This window comes from Anabrus simplex, chromosome 3, assembly GCF_040414725.1.
Source record: "Anabrus simplex isolate iqAnaSimp1 chromosome 3, ASM4041472v1, whole genome shotgun sequence".
In the NCBI taxonomy this organism is placed as follows: Eukaryota; Metazoa; Arthropoda; class Insecta; order Orthoptera; family Tettigoniidae; genus Anabrus; species Anabrus simplex.
The window spans coordinates 489,459,043-489,474,053 of NC_090267.1; the positions used below are offsets into that span (position 1 = coordinate 489,459,043).

Here is a 15,011-nt window from a genome sequence, read left to right on the forward strand (position 1 = left end):
TTTGGCCAAAACAAATATTAAGGCACAACACGAGCACTTCTACGTGTAAAACAACTATGGTGTGCTACTTCTGAGGTTAGGTTACTCCAAAGAGAATGTTACTCGCTTGACTCACTTGCAAAGAGAATGACTGTATTATAGATCAAAGAGCAGCACATGACTAGCCACCGTGCCCCGTACTGCCATCTGGTATCATTATTAGAACTACTATCGACCAGCCATACTCAGCCATATATCGATAGAACGAGGAAATACGCGGGAGTTTAAAATAATACGAAAATTACGGATATTGTTCTGAAAATCGGGAGATCGGACCCGGCGATCGGGAGATCGGGAGGAACGATGAAAAATCGGGAGTCTCCCGCTCAAATCGGGAGACTTGGCACGTCTGCATTTCCTACAAGTTGTCTTACCAAGTTTTTCCTGAACTTCAGATGGGTGATTCCATCGTTACCTTCTTTGAAGAGTAGGAATGCATTCACTATTGTGATCTCCAGAAGCCAGAAGAACATTTTTCTCCACCACTTCACTGATTTACGTGTGAATGGGTATGAGCTAGCATAGTGGTCAGAAAGATCAACGCCCCCCATGTATTGATTATAAGCACATACGACTGTAGGTTTCTCTACAATTTCCTCGGCACCTTGACGTCTTATTCTTTGCACAGGCTGAGTGGAATCGTCATAGAAAGTAGACAGCATAGCAATAATTCGCTTGTCCTTCCAAACCAAGCAAGACGTATTATCTGTTCGGAGTGCAAATAATGTCATGTTGTTTCATTCTCTTTGTTGCGGCTTTTCTCACTTGTAATGGCAGACCTCTCCTATTTACCATTACAGTGCCTGTAATATGGACCTTTAGTTTCAGTAGCTCAGCTGCAAGGTCGTAACTGGTATAGAACCGGTCCGTAAAGACATGAAACCCAGTTTCGTTGGTGGCTTGCAAAACTTTTGTAACCAAATGAATAACTATCCTGCAAGTGAAGGGTAAATCTTGCCTAACAAGTGATTGTGTGGTTATTGAACCATAATATGGTTCAATAGCACATACGTATCCGGTACTCGAGTCTGACAGTACATAAATACAGAGTCCCCACTTTGTTGGTTTCTGCTTATTGTAACACTTGAACACGACACGACCCTTCAAGCCTACAGTGCTTTCATCAACACTCAGATTCTTTCCTGGAATGAAGTGTTCCCTGAATTTCGTGTCCAGGTACGACACTATATTTCTGACCTTCGAACCTCTAGATTGTGGGCCTGCCCTATCAGCATCAGGGGAAGAAAGATGGAGATTCCAGAATATCTGTAGAAATCTGTCTCTAGAGAACACATCTTTGTAGAACACCTGCTTATCCAACCAGTCTTCACTAAAATAATCCTGCATTTCTGCCTTACTGTTCATCCCCATGTTGATAATTACACCAATAAATGCCTTCAGCTCTTCTAAAGTCACAGCTTTCCAAGAAAACCAGATAGATCTCTTCTGAAGTGGAGTATTTTGCTGTATTTTCATTTCGGCAAATTTGTTCGTCTCATGGACAATAGAGGTTAGCAACTGATCAGTAAAAAATAGCTGCCAGTACTCTAGTTCTATTTTAGGTCTATTGCCACACGTTATGAATCCACTCACTAACCTGAAAGGAAATTTGGGTAATCCTGCATCACCAGTTCTCCACGATCTCCAAGGTATATTTGAAGTCGGCACTGTATGACTGGGACCGGGACGAGTCATAATACTACCGCCTCCTCTATGATTTCTTGCGACACTGATATCGATATCATCACTTGAATCACTAATGGATATATCACTTTCATCGCCAGATTCAAAATTTTCGTCACTTTCATGGTCACTATCAACAAAATCAGCCGAAATAGACGCACGAATCTCAGCTTCGGTCAGACTGTGCGCCGCCATGTTGCTTCACGCGACTGCTTTCCATTGTCAAGGAAACGGAGCAATTTTGCCGAGCAAAGAGAAACTAAAACACTCGTATTTTGTTTCTTTCGGTTTCCGGAAGGGACCAGCACTTACAAAACGAAGTACAAAAGTCCTGGCTTGCCAGGTAACCTAGCAATGAGCGGCGAAACATTGTGTCGACTCAGGGTCGACACACGAGCTATAACGCTAAGTGACGGCTGTCGACCTCAGGTCGACACACGAGCGGAAAGTGTTAAAATGTTCAAAATTAAAATGAAATGGATCTTCTTTTTTATCATAAGTCTTGAGAAAGGATGATATTAAAACTGGGGCTTATTTGACCCACGATTTTCATTTTCATGTTCTTGACGTAACTAATATTTAAATGTGTTGTCATACACAAGTGGAGACTTAAAAAACCGATTGTTATAGGTAGACTGGTCAAGAATGTTGTTGTGAATGAAACTGTTAGCGTCTTGACTTTGGGTCTCGTGTAACGTCAAGGAATTGACAAGAGTACAATATTAAGCTGTTTCTTAGTTTTAGGCTGCTGCTTAATTGAGAAGGAACATCCTAAACACTTGATACAGACTTGTATGAATATTGTTACTTGTAACTCTGCTGTGGTTATCGAGAAGAGCAGGTTCTGCCTTTATGAAAGCGATGGCTGCTTGTGTGTGTGTCATCGACCCAGTGAGTGTATCCGCCCCAACATTTGTGCCCTACTCTAGCTTCATGGTGTTGTGTGCAATGAGCTACAATGGTATCCACCTTTGGTGTTTGTGGAGAGGTCAGTTAAACGGTGCCTGCTTCACCAAGGACATTGTTCGAACCATCCTGCTGTCATTCCTGCAACAGAAAGGCGATGGACTGTTTTAGAAGAATAATGTCCGTTCACATACGGCTACTATTACACAATGTGCTCTTCATGGCGTTCGACAAATGCTCTGGCCAGCACGACCCCCAAACCTCTCTTCCACCGAAGAATGTTTGTGACACGATGGATGATGTCCAACCCATTCCTTATAGCCAGCTACTAACCTTGCATCCCTGACAACGGGTGCAAGAGGCTTGAAACACTACACCACAGGATGATTTATCGCTTTTATGATCATCTACAGATGAGAATACAAGCCTGTGTGGCTGCCCAAGTACTTTCATAATCTACAAGCTTCATTTCCGTATTGATTGTAGCTACAACATAAGAATGATACTGAAGCCTCCACCTTATCAATACATTTATTTATATACTATTAATCACAGTAATCACAGTACCGGTTTCGATCCCTCTAGGGTCATCCTCAGCTGTCATATACCAATATAGTTATTAAAACATCACATTGAAAGGTGTTGTACATACATGAAAATTGACCCAATTTGACAGGCCGTTTTAAAATAAGCTGTATGTTAAAATGGTAAAATAAATCCTCTCTTCTTCAATTATAAAAAGATTACGTAATGTGAGAGGCATGTTGCTACAATGTTCCTGTTGATTTGATAAGCGTAAACTGAGATTTGTACTATTGTGTATACACTGATGTTCATAGAGTAATCATTATTTTACGTTAAAACTTATAATTAATTATTAAAAACATTTCAAAATTTTATTCTTCTGGTGATTATGTTGCTTATTACACGATGTCGTTCTGTTGGTAGTATGTGTATCTTGAAGTGATCTGGACACTGTCTATGAAGAAATAGGTCGTAGTTTAATGTTCGGTTCGATGCATTGTCTATGTACTATATTCATAGTATATACTAAATGCTGAGTTAATAGTAATGCGTATTGTAAGTATAAAAAAAATTTTTAGTTTGCGACGTGCACCTTAATATGACGTTATATGCTATGTCAAGTGTCAAATGGTTTACATTTTTAATATCTTAAATGATAGCGTGTAGGCTTCTTCCTATATGCTATCATTTAAGATATTAAGAATGTAAACCATTTGACACTTGACATAGCATATAACGTCATATTAAGGTGCATTTCGCAAACTAAAAATTTTTTTAATACTTACAATACGCATTACTATTAACTCAGCATTTAGTATATACTATAAATATAGTACATAGACAATGCATTGAACCGAACATTAAACTAGGACCTATTTCTTCATAGACAGTGTCCAGATCACTTCAAGATACACATACTACCAACAGAACGACATCGTGTAATAAGCAACATAATCACCAGAAGAATAAAATTTTGAAATGTTTTTAATAATTAATTATAAGTTTTAACGTAAAATAGTGATTACTCTATGAACATCAGTGTATACACAATAGTACAAATCTCAGTTTACGCTTGTCATATCAACAGGAACATTGTAGCAACATGCCTCTCACATTACGTAATCTTTTTATAATTGAAGAAGAGAGGATTTATTTTACCATTTTAACATACAACTTATTTTAAACGGCCTGTCAAATTGGGTCAATTTTCATGTATGTACAACACCTTTCAATGTGATGTTTTAATAACTATATTGGTATATGACAGCTGAGGATGACCCTAGAGGGATCGAAACCGGTACTGTGATTACTGTGATTAATAGTATATAAATAAATGTATTGATAAGGTGGAGGCTTCAGTATCATTCTTATGTTGCTCAAGTACTCGGCAACCATTGCTTGGTTTGTAGCTAATATGTAATGTCGTCAAGCTATATTACCCCTTGGTAGAATCATGACATACAAAGTCACAGTGTTGCAATTTCTTTTTTTCACCAGTGTACAAATATTTTAGGCCTTCCATTTGAAATTGGTAGTAATGCTGATTATTCAATGATTTTACCTGATTCATATTTATAGTTAGAATGGGTGGCAAGTGAAAACGTGACAACAGGATGTTCATCAGTTCCCCTGCGTTGCGGTTCAGCTCCAACACGTCCCAGTAAGGTGACCGAGTTCAGTGCTGCAACATTACAACCATAATAACAGAACAGAAATGATATCATAGCACTTCACAATTATAACTTCCACTTATTTCCTTCTCCTCTGTACTGAATTTACTAGTTACATCTGTGACTCAGCAAGCAAGAAAGCAAAAATGTTCAAAGAACATGCTTGAAAGACCACGATGCTCATTGCGGGACCTCATACATTATGTACAATGATAAATATGGCTCCCTGTACATGAATCATTTACACACTTATGTAGCTGCAGTGCAGTAAAAGATGGACATACATGTATAATGCTGCAATTAGGGTTCCCAGGTGTTTGAAATGCCAATAAGGGTAATGTTGACACAACATAACGACATTTGCATAAGAAAACACTAAGATATAATTTACTGTACTAGGCATAATTACATTACTCACTCACACACTCTGTAGGTTTCTTAGGGATGTGAAGTTCCCGTGATGATCCCACAATCCTCTTCCATCCTTTTGTATCTTGAGCCTGCTCTCCCCAGTTATCAATTTGGAGGGTCCAGCTTACCTTGTTGATCTCCTCCTTCCAGGTGTTTCGGGGTCTTCCTGAAGGTCTTCTGCCACTAAGAGATCCCTTGTATAGATCTACTGCTGCTCTGTTATACTGCATCCTCATTACATGTCCAGCCCAGCGCAGTCTGTTGGATTCTATCACACCCATTATAGTGTACTGTTGAGAGAGGGTGTAAATCTCATAATTAGATCTTTTCTGCCCACTTTGAAAGATGCGATCGAATCATGAGCCAAATATTTTTCTATAAACTTTATTCTCAAAGATTTGCAACTGCTGCTGCTCTTTCTTGGTTATACTCCATGTCTTGGAACCATACAGAAGTACTGGTCAAATGATTGTATTGTAGATAATCATTTTTGCATTCCTTGATAAAAACTCAGAGCCTAATATAGGGCTCATAGAGTAAAATGCCTTATTTGCATTCGTAATTCTTGCTTGGTGTTCCTGTTGCCTTTAGTTTTGCTCATTGATTAATACACCAAGGAATTTATAAGAATAACTACACTCGCGGCAGGCAACATTCAATGGAAGAGTGTCTGAAATAATTTGAAACTCCAATGCCAATTTCATCTCGAACTTCCGCGTGGTTTTGTTGCGGTTTATATGTTTTTAAGTGATTATGTTTTTGAGCCCTAACTCAAGTTTATACAATTTTGACTCACCCTTCATGACCATTTTGTAAACTGACATTGTAATTCACTATTTCATGTCTCTTATTTAATCACACTGATTTAACATCTTGTATAATATAAATGTCTGCATGCTTACGCCTATGCCTATTTCCCACATTTTGGCTGAAGAGGACGCCAAACAGCGTCGAAACTAGTTCCAGGTGTAAATATATGTTGTAAATAAACTTATAACATTTATTTGTATTGAAAAGGTGGACCCTTTTAAATTTCTTATCTTACGTTCTCAGTCCAATACGGACAAAAAATGAAATTCTTAGATTTAAATTGAGCTACAATACGAAATAATGCTGTCCAAGGGCATTCATGGCCTGTATGGACATGACTTCTTTTTCTTTATGAACTCTCTTAATCCCATCCCACCAGGGCGCAACACAAACTGCCAGCTTAACAATTTCTGCTAAAAGAATTTGAAAATGAAAGAATGCAGGGATTAGTTAATTGTTGCGTTGACATAAATCAGATGCTTGTGTGTCTTGCTCCCGCTTGGGCTCGGCGGTTTGCTCGCCTACTACACATTTCGATCGTAGCGCAAACTCGCTAGATGAAGAACAATGAACTGAAATGCAGGATAGGTAAATGCAACTCTAACCATGGCAGAGGAGAGTTATTTAAATATGGAAAAACAGAACAGTATTTCAGATCATCAAATACGGGAAAACCCGTAAATTCGGGACAATCCTTACTGGAAGACAAATTCACAAAAGGAGAAAAGGAACCCAACAGAATGATATGAAAAATGAAAAGGAAAAAAAAATAAATTACAAATCAAGTCATTCACAGAAAGACAGCAAATCATAATCAAGATGATGATGCTAGTTGTTTAAAGGGGCCTAACATCTGGGTCATCAGTCCCTAAGATGACAGGTCAGTAATGGCAGAGGAAGCATTCATCTCTATTCTTTTCCTGTGTTTATCCAGCTTCCTTGTTATTCTACCCTTCCTCCATCATGACTGAAAATCTGTTAAGATTCAAGATGGCCTCTCAACGAACGCTGATGCGTTGTGGGGTGAGTAGAAACAGATGAAGAACTGGGATTGCCGGGGGAGAACCTATGTATTTGAAGACGGCAGTGTACGAAGATGTGGAGATTTTTATTGTCCTTTTGTGTATTCAGTTTGTGTCGTCTCCCCTTTCTGTTTTTTTTTTAAAAAAATACAATATTGGCTTTACGTTGCACCAACACAGGTCTTATGGAGACGATGGGATAGGAAAGGTCTTCAGGATTGCCGACAGTGGGGTTCGAACCCACTATCTCCTGAATTCAAGTTCACAGCTGTGTGTCTCTGACCGCATGACCAATTTGCTTTCCATCTATCAGAGGTGAGTGGCAGCAGAAGAGACAAATCACATCATAACAAACAATGATCACTGTAATGTTATTATTGATCAGTTTTATGAGCTTTCAATATTGTAGGTCTAGGCTCTAATACCACAGAGTCAGAAGAAAACTAATTAGAGCAGCAGAGATGTGGATGTGAAGAAGAGTGACCCTAGCAGGCTAGACACAAAGGAAAACCACATTCCCAAGCAGGTTTGTGTAAAAAGAAATTGATCCATGAGACTGAAACAGAAAGGCAAAATCTGTGGAGCACATCTTAAGACACAGTGACTTTCAATGAAACGTTGCTGGAAAGAGGTAAAGAATGACTGATTTTAAGCTAGGGCTACACACAAAAGAAGAGGTCATAAGAGGATTACAGATCTATATGAAAAACTCTTAAGTTATTGTTATGTAGTAGAACCCCTATTATCCACAACCTCAGATAAGCAAAAACCTCGTAATACAGACAGATATAAATATTTTGTCAACATCACTCAATTTCTTGTCATATCTTAATGAATTTGGTATTATTTAAAATTAAAGGAATACACATTCTGGTTTATTTCTTGAGTAAATATTGCACTACAGTATGTAGGTAACACGAATGATTCAACATAAATGATGTAATAAAATACCTATTACCGAACAAGTTGGCAATGCAGTTTGGGTCATATACCTGTCGGCTTGCATTTAGGAGATAGTAGGTTTGAACCTTGCTGTCAGCTGCCGTGAATATGATTTTCTGTGGTTTCCTCTTTTCATACAGGCAAAAGATGGGGCTGTACCTTAATCAACATGCTTCCTTCACAGTCCTAGCCTTGTACTATCCCATCATCACTACAAGACCTATCTGTGACAGTGCATTGTAAAACAAATAGCAAAAATTGTAGTTATGTTTTAATACTGTATGAACTGTCTCTCTTACAGCAGGCCTACATGCAGTATATTGAAGTTACAATGAAACTGAAGACGATAACAAAAACTAACCACTTTGTAACATTTTACACTTTCTGAAAAAAGTTCCTTCGAATCTCTGGTTTCATAACAGGACCTTGTTTCTTTGCCGCAATAATATACAATACATATGCGGCACACTCGTGACAAAAAATGTAAGAAATAAGCATTAAAAATTCAATCTACCGTCGTGTTTCAGACTTACAGACTTGGCTTGAATAATACGGCACCTTGATTAATCAGAGCTTGGATAATCGAGGATCTACTGTAAATAATTTTCCTTAGCATCAGTAATGTGATACTTGATTGATTTTACTGATTCGATTCATCTCATTCCGTTCACGTTACTGAATCGATGCAGTGATCTGATTCACAGCACACTGGAGTCACTGTTCCTATTACATCTAGTAATCTGTACTGATAGACAGCAGCAACAGCATTCAATGCTCGCTGTTGTCATCTGGTCTTCATTCTATGAATTCCTTTTCTATGAGCCATCCAGCTTTCAGATTCAGGTTTCTCCTGCAGCCACCTCTTCACATCAAGTTTTGATGTTGCAAAGCTCCCCACCTCCAACAGTGACAGCTCAATGAAATAGGTATATAGAATTTAAAAATATCTGTACACACAATCATTAATGACCTGCATTTAGGGCTGTCGCCCAAGTGGCAGATTCCCTATCAACTGTTTGCCTAGTGATTTCTTAAATGATCTAAGATAATATTCTAAAAGAAATTAATTGTATAAAGTCCACCTGTTCAATACACGTTTGCTATTTGATAAATGGTCTGTCTAAAAAGCTACATAGGGCATGTTTCGACCTAGCCTAGAGGTCATCATCAGCTAAAATAACAAAGAAGAAAGACATATACCAAAAACAGTGATACATAACAAACTTAAGATAAAATACAATCAACAAATGCAATGAAAATCTCTGTTTAAAATAAACATAGCTTCAAACTTGGATGAATTTACAACTAAATTTATGTATTTTAAGACTGAAGCTATGTACATTTTAAACATAGATTTCCATTGCATTTCTTGATTGTATTTTATCTCAAGTTTTTTATGTATCACTGTTTTTTGTATATGTCTTTCTTCTTGATGTTATTTTAGTTGATGAACTCTAGGCTAGGTCGAAACATGTCCTATGTAGGCTTTTGTTTTTGTTAGTGGCTTCACGTCGCACCGACACAGACAGGTCTTATGGCGATGATGGGATAGGAAAGGGCTAGGAGTTCAAGGGAAGCGGCCGTGACCTTAATTACGGTACAGCACCAGCATTTGCCTGGTGTAAAAATGGGAAACCATGGAAAACCATCTTCAGGGCTGCCGACAGTGGGATTCAAACTTACTATCTCCCGGATGCAAGCTCACAGCTGCGCATCCCTAACCGCAAGGCCAACTCGCCTGGTATCTAGGCTTTTAGACAGACCATTCATCAAATGGCAAACGTGTACTGAACAGGTGAACTTTATACAATTAATTTCTTTTAGAATTTTATCTTAGACATTTAAAGTCAATACAGAACTAGAATGAAGTTCATTACTTATAATTCTTAAATGATTTCAAAGAACTTGGAAATTTCACTGTATTCATGGTTGTCTAATTCAACAATAAATAAAAAAAAGTTAACTATTGCATCAGTTGGCTCATTTACTCATCGTCCACATACACCAGTGATCTTGTGATTCGATGATTGAAGTCTTGGGCAATGATGCGACATACGAACTGAGAGAATATAGAGCAGTTCTTCCCAACATAAAGCAGATGATTTTGGGTGGTCATGAGCATGACTCATAGTCATAAGGTAGGCTAGAGCTGAGTTGAATTAATCGTCGAATGTCAACTAAGCTATAATACTTTTATTAAACGAATAAATGGAATAACCTAACAGCCTACGTAGTTACTACCTATTTTGGAATTATGTTTTGACTACCTTTTTAACACTGCAAATAAATCCAACTATTACGAAGCATGTTTTTTAAGTAAGTACCATTTTTAAATATGGCCGCTGCAGCGCTTTGATCGTCGTTCAGAGCATACACGCTCAGTACGTACAACTGTAGGCTAGCCACACATGCCATTACGGAAACATTCGCCCAAATTTACATTTGTTTGTGCATATTGAAAATGCCTCTGACAATTAACGGTCCCGCCAAGTGTGAAGTATGCGCTGTGATTCGCTTTTAAATAGAAAAGGTGTGAAAGCTGTTGAAATTCATCGGCTGATTAGTAAAGTGTATGCAGAACACACTATGACCAAAAGAATGATAAGAAAATGGGTTAGAGCATTTAAAGAAGGCCGTATTAATAACCAAGATCAGAAGCGTAGTGGGCAACCGTCTGTCAATACTGAAGACTTGGTGCAAAAAGTTGATGCAAAGGTTCGGGAAACAATTACTGCATGACATGAAGGTGTACACCAACGTTCTGCCATCTTGGCATAAAACTGGTGTAGTTAGGCCAAGGTCCAACAGAGGTCACCATATGCTGAATGAGATATCCAAGTGGCCTCCCTGCTAGATATGTTATATTTTATGCTGAATAAGTAAGACAATGTATGTGAAATATTATGTATCCATGATTTTGTCATTAGGTTATGAATTGCCTGAAATTTCAAGGAGTGTTCTTTATGAGATTGTGTCTAAACGCTTAGATTATCGGAAGTTGTGCTCACGCAATAAAAAATGAATGGCTTGTCAAGCTCCCAAGGGGGATTCTTTTGCTTCATGACAACGTGCGACCTCACATGGCTAATTGAACCTGAGACCTCATCGCTTCATTTGGTTGCAGACAATTTTATCATCCTCCGTATAGTCCTGACCTAGTGTCCAGTGACTACTACTTGTTCCTGCACCTGAAAAAGCATTTAGGAAGTCAACGCTACAATGATGACCTAAATACGACAGTGGCTGGCACATCAGACGGCCGATTACTATGCGGATGGAATTCAGAAGCTGGTTTCACGATATGACAAGTGTCTTAATATGCCTGCAACTTATGTTGAGAAGTAATTTAAGGTACAGGCTTACATGTAAAAAAAGAGTTGTTTAAAAATTGCATTACTTTTTTCTACATCAAATCTCTACTTACTTAAAAAACATGCCTTGTATTTTAAACCTCCCTGTAAGAACAGGACAGTACATAATAGTGGGTGTTATTTTCAAATGAGCTGAGAATGAGAGTTCGGTACGATTCTTTCACTGAGTCACGGTTCTGTACGGCTCACCGCAGTGCAAGTTCAGCTCCCTGCAAATGTCCAGTGTTCCGATAATGATCCGTGTGTGCGGCATTCAGCACTGTCTGCTGTGAGTCAGCTAAATCGTGTGCCATAAGCTCACCATTGCTGCATTTCAATCCACTTGGACAGTTGAATGAATGTATATACTGCTTTGACTCATACACTCAGTAGCTAACACAACTTAGCATCACCCCCAACTTTTATTGCTGAAAGCGAATGGGCTGATTTTCCAAGATTTTATCACTTATTCTTGACAGTTCTACATTCGTTGCTGGAGATTCCTAAATACTCTGCAAAAGTGCTGGTCATTATTAGAGCTAGGAAGTTTAGGTGCTGCACCTTAATTCTTTTTCGCTACTAAAATGCCAAATTAGCTTGTTTTGCAAAGAAAACATATAACGAACACCCTAACTGTGTTTTAGTTGCACCTTTTCTTAATGTCAGCACCTTTTTCGACTTGTTCAATACTTTTCTTTTGCCCTTACCACATTTTATTCCTAGAAATTAAACAAGAAAAGCCACACATTTTGTCTGTAAAGCTTGGTTCTATGTTCTATGTAGTTCAATTCGTCCCTAGAATCATAGGCTCCTTATACTGCACTAATCGGGAACTTAACCGAATGAGATGACAGACGCGTACTGCCCGTCCTCGGCTCCTAATTGCTGTAATGATGAAAGACGGGCGCTGCCCCTCCGCCATTTAAATCTTGAATTTCTAATTCATAAATATAGATAATGCTGATTATTGATATCTGCAGCGTGTATTGAAGTGTTTGGAAGTTCCTTGACCACTATAGATTATTTCACATTAGTATTTTATCTACAATGGATATCATTTCAGATACGTACATAGTTGTGTTTATATTATGATCATGGTGGAGCCAAGGCCTGAACGCAATTAAGCCTATCAAATCTGGTGAATTTTATGAGTGGGTGAACGAAGTTCTAAATGAAAGTGACGAAAAATTCAGTACAGGTAATTTTGATGACAATTTGAGCTAAAGCAATGAGGATAGCGAGGAGTGTGTGAATGAAAGCGATGTATACACGAGTGATTGGGCCTGGATTCATGAACCGAACAATCCAGTAAAATTCCATTTCAGCCGTCAATGCAGAGTAAATCCATTGCTTTCTCGACAACTGCTTGAATCCGGAACAGAGTTAGATGTATTTAGTCAATTCTTGGGCGATGATTTCTGGATGGAGATCGTAAACAAGACTAATAAATATGCACACAATCCATTTCTGGCTGGCAGGGATTGTGGTAATACATAGAAAGATATATATGTACATGAAATGAAGGCTTATTTTGCCCTTATCATAAGAATGTCACAAACACAAAACCTAACCTAAATGATTGATGATGATGATGATGCTTGTTGTTTAAAGGGGTCTAACATCGAGGTCATCGGCCCCTAATGATACGAAATGAGTCGAAAGGGAATGAAAAATTAAAAGCCCAAAATTCTCCACTGACCAGAATTCAAAACATGAGGACGAAGAATGAATGGATGGATATGAATTTAAAACAATCAGTGGATGCCACCCGCAATATCTTACATTCATAGAAACTGAGGGGAAAAAACAATAAGATTACTTGACCAAGGGACTGCTGCTAGAGCATTATACTGAATTGAGGATGCTTGCAGTCTAAATGGGGTCCAAAATCCAAGTTATAGGCCCCTCATAACGGTACTTATCGCTAGGAAAGTAGATGATGATAATGATGCTTGTTGTTTTAAGGGGCCTAACATTGAAGGTCATCGGCCCCAAATGGTACGAAATGGAAAAAAAAAAAATTCAAAGGCATCCACTGACCAAAATAAAAATATGTCATGAAGAATGAATGGATGGACAGGAACCCAATAAAACACACACACACACACACACAAAAAAAGAAAACAAACAAAAACGAGTGGATCAGACACAAAACAGATCGAAAATAACATTATTACCGACCAAGGAACCACTTATAAAACACAATGATGCTTGGTGTATAAAGGGGTGCAAAATCCTCATCAAAGGCCCCACAGAATGGTACATGTCGCGAGCAAAATAGAACCATGGTATGTGTCATGTTGGGGTATTAATCAGAAGTAGCGAAGACTCACGGTGTTCCACAAAAGATGGTACTACTCACAAGTATTGCAATACGTACAAGTAACGCAGACCTATGGTGTGTCTCACACAATGGTGCAACTCATAGCCAACGCAAACCGAGAAGGTTCCCCACCTAGGTGTACTAAACACGGGCGCCGGTATTCCCGTGGTGTTCCTCACATAGTGGGTACTAATCACAGGCAACGCAGACCCACGGTGCTGCTCATATAGTGGTACAACTCACAGGCTACGCCCAGACCCGCGGTGTTGCTCACATGGGTACGACGCACGGGTACTGGAATCCACCAGGCCAGGCTTTTACTGCTACTAATCACAAACCTATTTCGTACCGAATTTAGTGGTACTACTCGCAAGTACAGGCAACCTATGGTGTTCCCCGTGTGATGGTACTATTCAAAATTAGTTTCATGGTTCTAATTCAGTCAGCCCTTGGCCGCCCCTTTTAGTCGCCTCCTACAACAGGCAGGGGATACCGCGGGTGTATTCTACATGTGCGTCCCGCACCCGCAGGGGATAGTGTGTTTGGTCCGCGAGAGGTATTTTATTTCCCTCGAGTTCGCCGGCAAGCCGGTTAGGACCCCCCTATTTGCCACCTGGGACGCGCCACGTGGGAATATCCCCTCTCCCCCTGCTCCGACAACGTAGTAGGTTCGTGGAACCTAAATGATTACTGGAGCATGAAGGAAGCTTTATATTCCAGTGCAAGAAGTGCCTCGTTCCTCTTCATTTGGATGACTGTTTTAAAACATACCACAAAAGGAAAAACTTTGGATGCCCCTGAAATGTTGTACGTATTCAGCTGCCAGTTTGGCAATACTACACCTACTTTTAAGTTAGGAAATAAATAAAAACATTAAATATTCCAGTGTTCGGATCCTTCAGGATGGTCATCCCTTACATTAGAACTAAGCTAAGAAATATTCAGTCAAAGGGGTCAAACAAGTTTGGAATAAATTCGGACTTCAATCGGTTAAGCATAAACCTGGTGACTGTTGAACTATTAGCTTGCTGCCCTTCATCAACTGCTTATCAGCCAGCCTTGTTGTTATTATGTAGGTGACTGTTCAGAATATGCTTTGACTGTGTGTGGTGTCTGCCCATGTCCCATTACCAAATAGTTTAATAATATTACGCTATTTGCTATTAATGCAGTATCTAGTAGGCTGAAACACAAAAGGAACGCCGAGAAAATACGTGATAGTGCTAAACAGTTTAGTGCTGACGGTATTGAGAGCGACGGGTCAGTTCTGAGGTGCAAAGTTTGTGATATATCTGTATAGGGAGGTATACCTCAACCCCGCACATTTAAA

At 39.0% G+C, this 15,011-nt stretch overlaps 1 protein-coding gene across 1 annotated transcript in view; it reads right to left on the minus strand.

Moving 5' to 3' along the window:
• The window catches only part of mtSSB (mitochondrial single stranded DNA-binding protein), a 68,028-nt gene that overhangs the window by 33,993 nt on the left and 19,024 nt on the right, over positions 1-15,011 (minus strand). Inside the window, exon 3 of the mRNA XM_067143630.2 lies at positions 4,715-4,834. Within this exon, the coding sequence (XP_066999731.1) occupies positions 4,715-4,834 (120 nt within the window). The remainder of the gene's footprint in view (positions 1-4,714; positions 4,835-15,011) is intronic.